Source organism: Simochromis diagramma, unplaced genomic scaffold (assembly GCF_900408965.1).
Source record: "Simochromis diagramma unplaced genomic scaffold, fSimDia1.1 OVJJ01000802.1, whole genome shotgun sequence".
NCBI lineage: Eukaryota > Metazoa > Chordata > Actinopteri > Cichliformes > Cichlidae > Simochromis > Simochromis diagramma.
In genome coordinates this window covers 7,777,662-7,786,075 of record NW_024387492.1, presented here as the reverse complement: position 1 = coordinate 7,786,075, position 8,414 = coordinate 7,777,662, and the positions used below count along the sequence as shown (strand labels likewise).

Below are 8,414 nucleotides of genomic sequence, written 5' to 3'. Positions count from 1 at the left end.
TAAAGAGGCCGAAATTGTAGTGTACAGTTGTCCCTCGCTATAACGTGGTTCACCTTTCGCGGCCTCGCTGTTTTGCAGATTTTTTTTTTTTTTTTTTTTGTGCAATATTGCATACTTTTTTTTTTTTTTTAACTGTGCATTGTGTTCTGCGTCCTGATTGGCTGTCGACCATTTCAATCAATGTCAAGTTACATAAATCTTCGATCGCTAGCAGTGTGACTCTGAAGTGCTGTACTGTATGTTTGTAAGTTTTCTCCGCAACAAACAGACAATGTCGACTAAATGTTGTCACCTGCGGGTGCCTTCAATTTCATTCTATAATACTGCACTGATTTTTCAACAAGGTTTGAACTTTGAGACGGCTTAAACAAGAGAGAAAAGTGTGAAAATATACAGTTTTCTCAGACAGGCATGAACAAAGTCTGTTATAAATTGAAAAATTAAGATAACAACACTTTCATCAGTGCACTTTAACTCTTTAATAAAATAGAAATATCCTGCTAACAGTTGCATAGAATAGAGCTATATGAATCTCAGAATCCACTCTTACAGATTTCACTTGGTTGAGGTAAGAAGGTAGGGCTCACAAAGTGAAACATTAATGCAGGCAAGCTGCACCGCTTACCTGAAATTCATTATATTATTTGCTTTAAAAGGTGGTTTGCACAAACATTGCTAAGAACAGTTAAAACAGTTAAGAATCCAATGACAAAAAAAAAACAAACCTTTGTGTACAAACCCCTTTGTTTACAGCAGCTTAGAAACATACACATTTTAACATAGTTAGCACATTTAAAATCCCAACAGACACAGAGACAAGCACATTGTAGTCCATAATAAGACAAAGTAAGGACAAGCAAAAACACAAGTCAGTAGCTGCAGTAGTAATCCGCTGTGAGGCACATCTGTAGGAGCTGTTGATGCTGATGTCACTCTTTAATGATGTAACGGGTGGCGGTGTCCCCGACTTCGCCGAGGGGGGTGAGGAACCTGCAACAGAAGAGGTGTCAGGTTAGGAACTCTCCTTCAAGCACATCATCATAGGGGATGGATAACATTTTTTAACTTCTCAAAGATCTCAGCGCATCTATGGAAAACAAACCTTAGGTGACTCAGGACTGCCGAAAGGTGAGAGCTCAAGGGAGTTCTCTTTGTCAGAGGAAGTGTTGTGGCGGAGATGGGTGAACTTTTTCTTCAGTGCTTCAGCAATCAGAGCTGCCGGGTCATTAAGCAATGCCGTACCTCCTTTACTGCGCCTCCTCTTAACTGGTGTGCCCCCTGGAGATCTGCAAAACAGAATGAATATGCTTTGTTAGGTGGGGGGGAAAGATCTACTTCAAATTACAGGAAAACAAGCAGGAAACACCAGGATGCTGAACTACTGGTGCAATGAAGAAAGCATTCTGCAGCTTCAGATATAAAGAGTTACATTTTTAATGATTAGTTTTCTTTAAATCTGCATATTTACCTCTTCACTGAGCGCAGTTTAACATGATTTAAGTCCTTTAGAACATCCAGCATGGAGGGCATCCCTTTATTTTCAGACCCCTTGGTCCTCTGGTGACCCTTATCGAGATCTTTCTCATCCTTCCTTTCCTTTGACCCAGTGAAAATGCTAGGGCAGGGAGGAGGAGGGGGTGGTGGTGGAGGAGGAGGAGGAGCCACATGGCGAGGTGTGGAGGTGAGCGCTGGAAGTGGATGGGAAAGGGAAATCCCAGGTGAGGCAGGCTCATTTGGGGATTCAACCAGACCTAAAACACGATGAAAGATAAAACAAGAAAAAAGAAAGAAACACTCGGTTGGTGTTATGAGAAGATGAAAGCATCTTGAAAAATGGGACAAAGACAAACACATCGTGTACCTGAGGCTGGAGCAGCAGTAACTATCAAAGCAATCTGAGCTCGCAGTTTCAGCAGCTCGCTCTCCAGCGCTGTGATCTTCTTCAGAGCTTCTGGATCAGGCGTCTGTCTTACAGGTGGCCCTCCTCTCTGAGCTCGTATGAATGCTGGTTCTGGACATCTCATCACATCTTGATTTACAGTACTTCGCCTTACTGGAGGTAGGTGGTTCCTACGGAGACCCCACATCATTCGTATATTAATTTAGTGTCTTACAGTTGTCTGGACAGAATGATCAATGCTGTCCTTTCATCTTCACAAACATAAAAAGGTAAGATTCTGTGTAAATGCAGTGACATTAATCACATCCAACAAGACTGCCTAATGAGTGAATTTGTATGTTTACTTTTATGGAATTCAGGGTTGCAGGGAGGGTGATTTCATCTGTGCTGTGTCATTTTTGTTTTTACCTCGTTTTAGCACAGCTGTCACCCTCATCCTCAAACACCCACATGACATCAGCAAAGGAAGGGATGGCTGGTGTGTCCACAATGGGCTCGATATATTCATGGTGCCTATGGCCGAGCAAAGCGACCTGAGGAGACAAGGATAAGGAGGGATTACACACTGTAAACGAGTACACAAGAGAAATAAGAGTCAAAGAGATTCTAAAAACAGTTATGATAATATTAACTTCTTTTCATAGTGAAGCCTTGATTATATTCTATTGCAGACAAGGACAATTAGAGACAGTATGGGTGGTCATTCCTCTTATATTTCCTTAAAGCCCACCAAGTCCACCACCTTAAGCAAGAGGAAAGCTCCAGGGCTGGAAAATGAAGTCAACGCACAAGTGCTAAAAGCTGCAGTTCCTCTTTAAGATAGAAAATAAGTCTGTAGTGTGGGGACACAGACTGCTATTATTGTTATTATCAACAACATGGACAACTGTAGAATGAATGAATTAAATAGTTTTTAATTAAAAAGCTGTCAACATGCCAAATGTTACATTGATCAACTGTAGGATGACCAACCGTCCTCTTTTCCCCAGACATGTCCACTTTTCACGTTCTGTCCGGGGTTTTTTTTGAGATTGATAGAAATGTCCAGGTTTTCCTATATTCCGACAGAGGACCCATGTGTGCTGCTGCTTAGTGAGTTGTTCTGCGCTTACACATGGGACAGACAGCGCACAGCAACGCGCGTAATAATGTTTAAAACGTCCCAAAGCGCAAATTGATCTTTTCAGACGAACTGCAAAAGAAATTTCCCTCGTACCGACCCAGTACTGGTAATTTTTCTTATGCAGATGAGGCATTATTTCTGTACCATTATTTAATTCAAGTTTTTTTTGCACTTGTTGACTTGTAAAAGCCTATATGACATAGTTTACAATTCACAATTCATTAACCGCACAGAGAAGGCATTGTTTAAATATGTTACATATGTTTCTTTAAGCAAGTTCTTCATGACTGAGCCAAGTGTCCTATTTTTTTGGAAATCAAAATGTGGTCACCCTAATCAGCTGCAGCTCTTGATTGTTTTATGCATGTACAAGAGAAATGTATTGTTTTCATTGCAAATAGCCATTTGTGTTGTATATTATATGCAACCGTGCATGCAAGTGTATGGACTCATTTAGCCAGCAGTGCTGACTGGGTAAAGTCAAACATGTTTTGTAAAACACAGATTGTACAATACCTGAAACTGGACACGTGGTGTCGGTGTCAGTGGGAGATTTGATCCAATCATCCGCACAATGCTGCGATACTGACCGCACAGCGGACTATTCCACACTGGAACCAGCTAAAATGCACGATGACACAGACAAGACAGAAACATAATGTCACAACGTCAGATTTAAAAGTTCACTGATTCAAGCAACCCGCGGATGCCTCAGGAGTTTGAGTATTGCAAAACAAAAGAATGACACAAGTGCGTCTGTGCACATACCACGTCTGGAGGAACACCAAAGTACTCCAGGACGATGCGCAGCACATAAAGAACATCCTCTGCTAGGGACATTGGAAGGATGTTTTCTTGCACCAGCTGATGACTGAAAAGCTCTGCTTTCTGCTGAGTGTCTTGGTGGGAGGCCAACACAGAAAGGATGGGTCTAAGTCACATGCTTGAAACCTGAAACAAAACAACAAGAACAAAAAACCCAAAAATAACACATACGTAAAGTAAGATAATGCCTCACAGTAAAAATCACATATGAAACCAACAATCTTAGTAAACAAATAATGGTTCAAATATTGATACTAGGAAAATAATAACAATAATGATGATAATGACTATAGTAATCTGATAATCTGTGACCACCGATTCCTTCATCTGCCACTTCTCTGCAGAGGAAACACCACGACTCTCAAACCTATAGACTTACAGAGTTTAAAATATAACTAATGCATAGGTTTGTATTGATAACAAAGTAGCTTCAGACAGTTAGAGTTAAACATTGGAATTGTCAAGGTAAGAAAAACGTTAAACCCATACGAGAATGACCAGGACACAACCTACAGCAGCAAAATGAAAGTAAGTGCAGCCAACGGTCGGTTGCTGCCATCACTGATGCTCAGAGACAAATGTCGGTCTCTACTACTGGATGTTGATTCGGCAGCAATCTCTCAGTGTACCAGCACACTGGAGAGAGCATGGCTGACTTTAGGTGTAAGTTACACAGTGTCCTGCCGTTCTGAGCAGTGGGGGCAGAGGGGCACCGCAGTGGAAAAGCTGCGTGGATCATCAAAATTAACGTGAATGACACCTCCGGGATTTTACACGATAAAAAGAAAAAAAACATATAGTCGCACTTACCGTCAAAACGTGAATTAGCAGCTACATTTCTCCCAAGCCATGTTCCCAGACGATACTGTAAACTAAATGATATTCACCGAGAATCTGCAGCTTCCCTTTTTTCGCTCACGCGTTCAGATTAAAAGGAGTCTGTAAAGTCAAATAACGCTGCAGCAGCGAGACGTCTTCTGGTTGGCTGTGGATACAGAAGTAGTAAGAGCAGCCAATAGGGGTGGGCGACTTTGCGGCGTAAGCGGAGGCTAGTCAACCAATCGGGTGATTGCACCAAATTTGTATTTGTGCACGAGCTGCTTCTGCCCTGGGTAAGAAACATTTAGCTACAAAACTACAGTTTAATTATAACTGTGATATATTTTAATAGAATAGCAGTTAAAGCGATTCCCCAATATCTGGTTATGAAGATGGAGCGAAAAAAGAGGAAATGTATTTTTTGTGAAGTTTATTTAGCCTTTTCTCCTAAAGTAGTTAGCTAGCTTCTTCGGCTAGCCACATTCTCAACGGCAGCGTAGCTGCTTGACTTGTTAACATTAATCCGGCCTGTATGTTTGACAATGTTGGTAGTTTTGAAACATTCATTAGGAATTGTAGTATGACCTCACACCGGACAGTTTTGGGATAGGAAAAGCTATTTAACAGCCGCACGTCCTTTACCTAACACTCTCAAGTAGATATTTTGTCCACCACATGCCAAACGTTGAGAATGACTAACTCCTTTGTAAATGTTTTTCACAGTCCGATAAAGTTGTTAAAGATGATGGATGCACTGTCGGTGGTGAGTCAGCTCCGGGACTTGGCTTCTGAGCCCCAGAACCGCGACGTGATAGTCCAGGATCAGGGCTGTCTCCCTGGGTTGGTTCTCTTCCTGGACCACCAGAACCCAGATGTCCTTTTTGCAACTCTACAGGTATGTTATTGGACGGGATTCAGATTATTTCTGAATTTCAATTAGTTACATAGTTTTAATAACATTAGGTTGTTTTCTGTTTTTAAGAGAGAGAACAGTGAAGGTGAAAGCTTTCATCATTGGGTCAAGGCTGGGCTGGAGCCTATCCAGCTGTCATAAGACTAAAGGCAGGGTACACCGTGGACATATCTATTGTGTGGCAGGACTAAACATAGTGACAAATGTTCATGCTCACATTCACAGCCAATTTAGAATCGCCTATTAATTAGAACCCTAATTAGATGTAGGATTTGTAAAACAGAATATTTGGAGATTTAGAAGTCTGATATTCCAATATAGCAAGCACTTTTCTTTCTTTCAAACACACACAATGTTATGGGCAGCTGTTTGTTAACTTCTTTACGCTCTACTTCAGCTCTGCTCAGATCCGACTGGCTCCTGTTTGTGATATTCCAAAGATTATATTCCCTGTTAACATATTGCTAAAAGGCAACTTTCCTTTTAGCAGAGTGCCTTCTAATGGACAAACTGCTGTTTTACATTTTCATTTTTAAATGCCAGTGCATCAGCAAATAGCTAATGCAAACTCCATAGAGAAAGTGACAGATGGATTTGAACCTAGGACCTTCTAGCTGTGAGATGTGGCGCTAATCACTACACCACTGTGCATCATTTAAAAGACATATGTTCCATGTTTTCCAGTCTTATTACCAATTAAAGAAGGTTTTTAAAGCCCATAATGTGATTTTTACAGTGGTTGATCTTCCTGATTCAGCCCTCTCAGGGATTTGTGTCTCTTCATGGTCCTAAAGAAGGAATCTTTGATGTGTTATGTGAAGGTTTAAACCCCCACACTGTGAGCCTTTCTGAAAGCAAAACATAAATGTGATTACTTAGAGGTGACCCATCCATGCATTAAGTATACTTGCTTAATTCCTTGGGGGAGAAAAGTCTCCTGTAATCTATATTATGTGCAGGTTATATGAAGCATGTGAAATGGGTGATATGATACTTAATCTAAAGTTGATGTGTGCTGATAATACCACTGTTGTGTCGCTGAACTGTAAGCATGGCTGTATATAAATCCCTTCTGTGCTATTTTGTCCTCAGACCCTACGTTACTTGGCTGAGTTATCTACCAACATCCCCACCATGAAGAATGAACTGGGTATGATGGTGAGCTTGGAGAATCTTTTGGCAAGGTGACACACCCATGGTTACTTTTACCTGTGGATGAACACATTATTTCATTTGCATTTTAATGTGGCTGTGTAAAATTTACAGTGATACTTGGCTGCTTTTTCAATGCATAAATTCTGTGCCATTTTTTTCATAATAACATAGTTATAAGTTTGTAATGAAGGTGAGTGTTCACACCTCCAAAGCACATGATTAAATATAACCTTTCTCCATACAGAGATGGTCTCTCTGTTGATATCACCTCTTTGGCCAAGGAGGTTTACGATATTCTCAATGCACCTGCTAATCCTCCGCCTGAGAGAAGGAAGAAACCCCAGTTCTTTCTCAATTCTTCCAACAAGAAGGCCAAGTCCATCACTCTGCACATACAGGGCTTGGACAGCTCTGTAAGTCGACTGCTTTTTACATACAGTTCATTTATGTAGCTGTTATAATCGCCAGTAAGTTTAATTATGTAATCTCTCTGTCATCAAGCATCGAGGTTTGTGCGAGGAAGCTCTTCTGAAGGTCAAAGGAGTGATAAGCTTCACTTTCCAAATGGCATCCAAGAGATGTACTGTTCGCATCCGTTCAGACCTGCCCACTGAGGTAACAAGCAAAGACAAACATTTACAACCCAACATTTTACCAACAAAGTTGGGATGCTGTGTAAAATGAAAATAAAGTCAAGTCAGTGCATCCAAGTTTGTGTGGGCGGGGGCATGTTTGGGTTGTACAAACAGTCTGATTTTATTCGTTTATATGTCTGTTATTCTGTCAAAGCTGCTGAGAAATGCCAAATGCAGAAATTTGTGACAATGAAAAAAAAAAATCCTCTTCTAACGGATCATTAGCCTCACACTCTTCCCTGATGTCCCATTTGCAGAGTCTGGCAACAGCCATCGCTGGCACTAAGGTGTTGTTGGCCCAACAAGTGATAAAGAATGAGGCAGGAGAAGAGGTGCTTGGATACTTGAATATACTTTCAGTAAAGAATATTAGGATATGGAAGTGTAAGTTAAAGTTTAACTATGAATTTGTTTGTTTTTTAAATAACATTGTCTTCAGGTTTATATTCCTTTGAAATCATCTGGAGTGGATGTGCCTCAAAACTCAGCCCTGCCGGATTACCTCCCAGAAGAAGAGGAGAGCCCTGTGAGGGAGGTCGATCGAGCAATTTCCCGCACCACAGCCAAGGAAGATTCCAGCGGTAGCTGGCTCAACGCTGCTGCCAGTTTCCTCACAAAAACATTTTACTGGTGAATCAGTCACAGGGAGGTGCTTTTAAGACTCATTCCGGTGTATTTAACTTGGATGGACATTACTTGTTGTGAGAAACCACAGGTCTGAGTCCTGGCTTCTACTGTAAAGTCAGCGTTTCAGTTCTTGTGAGACTATCAACAGATTTTGGGCTAGATGTCTTTTATTGTTTGAGCTGACTGGAAACTAAAATGCTTGAAGAATCTGTCCTCATTCAGTGTAAATATTTCTTTCAAATCTGTTAAAATTTCCATTTCCTCCTAAAATGTACAGAAACTGTTTACAATCCTGACTGCTTCTTTCTGTCTTGTTTTTAAATTGTTGCTGGTTTATGCTACAGAATATAAATGTTGTGCTGTCACTGTACTCTGTTCTGTTTTCTTTCTTGGCTAAAGAGTTTGAAAAACAAAATA

General features: G+C 40.8%; 2 protein-coding genes across 3 annotated transcripts; one reads left to right on the top strand and one right to left on the bottom strand.

The window, feature by feature from the left end:
- Window positions 1-470: 470 nt before the first annotated feature.
- mtfr2 (mitochondrial fission regulator 2) lies at window positions 471-4,776 on the bottom strand. Its single transcript, XM_040017804.1, has 8 exons — window positions 4,659-4,776; window positions 3,792-3,974; window positions 3,540-3,644; window positions 2,309-2,433; window positions 1,862-2,070; window positions 1,469-1,751; window positions 1,103-1,286; window positions 471-990 (listed from the first exon to the last, which is right to left on the bottom strand). The coding sequence occupies exons 2-8, from the start codon at window positions 3,861-3,863 to the stop codon at window positions 937-939; spliced, it is 1,032 nt and encodes a 343-aa protein (XP_039873738.1). The 5' UTR covers window positions 3,864-3,974; window positions 4,659-4,776; the 3' UTR covers window positions 471-936.
- Window positions 4,777-4,839: 63 nt separating this feature from the next.
- armc1l (armadillo repeat containing 1, like) lies at window positions 4,840-8,367 on the top strand. Of its 2 annotated transcripts, none has more exons than XM_040017805.1 (7): window positions 4,840-4,960; window positions 5,391-5,562; window positions 6,673-6,764; window positions 6,980-7,148; window positions 7,237-7,350; window positions 7,628-7,702; window positions 7,810-8,367. In XM_040017805.1, exons 2-7 carry the CDS (start codon window positions 5,410-5,412, stop codon window positions 8,002-8,004), a joined length of 798 nt encoding a protein of 265 aa, XP_039873739.1. In that variant the 5' UTR covers window positions 4,840-4,960; window positions 5,391-5,409; the 3' UTR covers window positions 8,005-8,367. The 2 variants fall into 2 exon arrangements, with proteins under 2 accessions (XP_039873739.1, XP_039873740.1); XM_040017806.1 differs by lacking the exon at window positions 4,840-4,960 and adding an exon at window positions 4,971-5,081.
- The last annotated feature ends 47 nt before the right edge of the window (window positions 8,368-8,414 follow it).

Bases quoted from the DNA above. Each gene is read 5' to 3' on its own strand.
- mtfr2 (XM_040017804.1), bottom strand. From the start codon at position 3,863: ATGTCCCTAGCAGAGGATGTTCTTTATGTGCTGCGCATCGTCCTGGAG. The intron at 2,071-2,308 runs GTAAAAACAAAA...GGGTCTCCGTAG, and splicing joins GACAGCTGTGCTAAAACGAG to GAACCACCTACCTCCAGTAA. The intron at 1,287-1,468 runs GTAAATATGCAG...TCTGTTTTGCAG, and splicing joins AAACTGCGCTCAGTGAAGAG to ATCTCCAGGGGGCACACCAG.
- armc1l (XM_040017805.1), top strand. From the start codon at position 5,410: ATGATGGATGCACTGTCGGTGGTGAGTCAGCTCCGGGACTTGGCTTCT. The intron at 5,563-6,672 runs GTATGTTATTGG...TTTTGTCCTCAG, and splicing joins TCCTTTTTGCAACTCTACAG to ACCCTACGTTACTTGGCTGA. The intron at 7,703-7,809 runs GTGCTTGGATAC...CATTGTCTTCAG, and splicing joins AGAATGAGGCAGGAGAAGAG to GTTTATATTCCTTTGAAATC.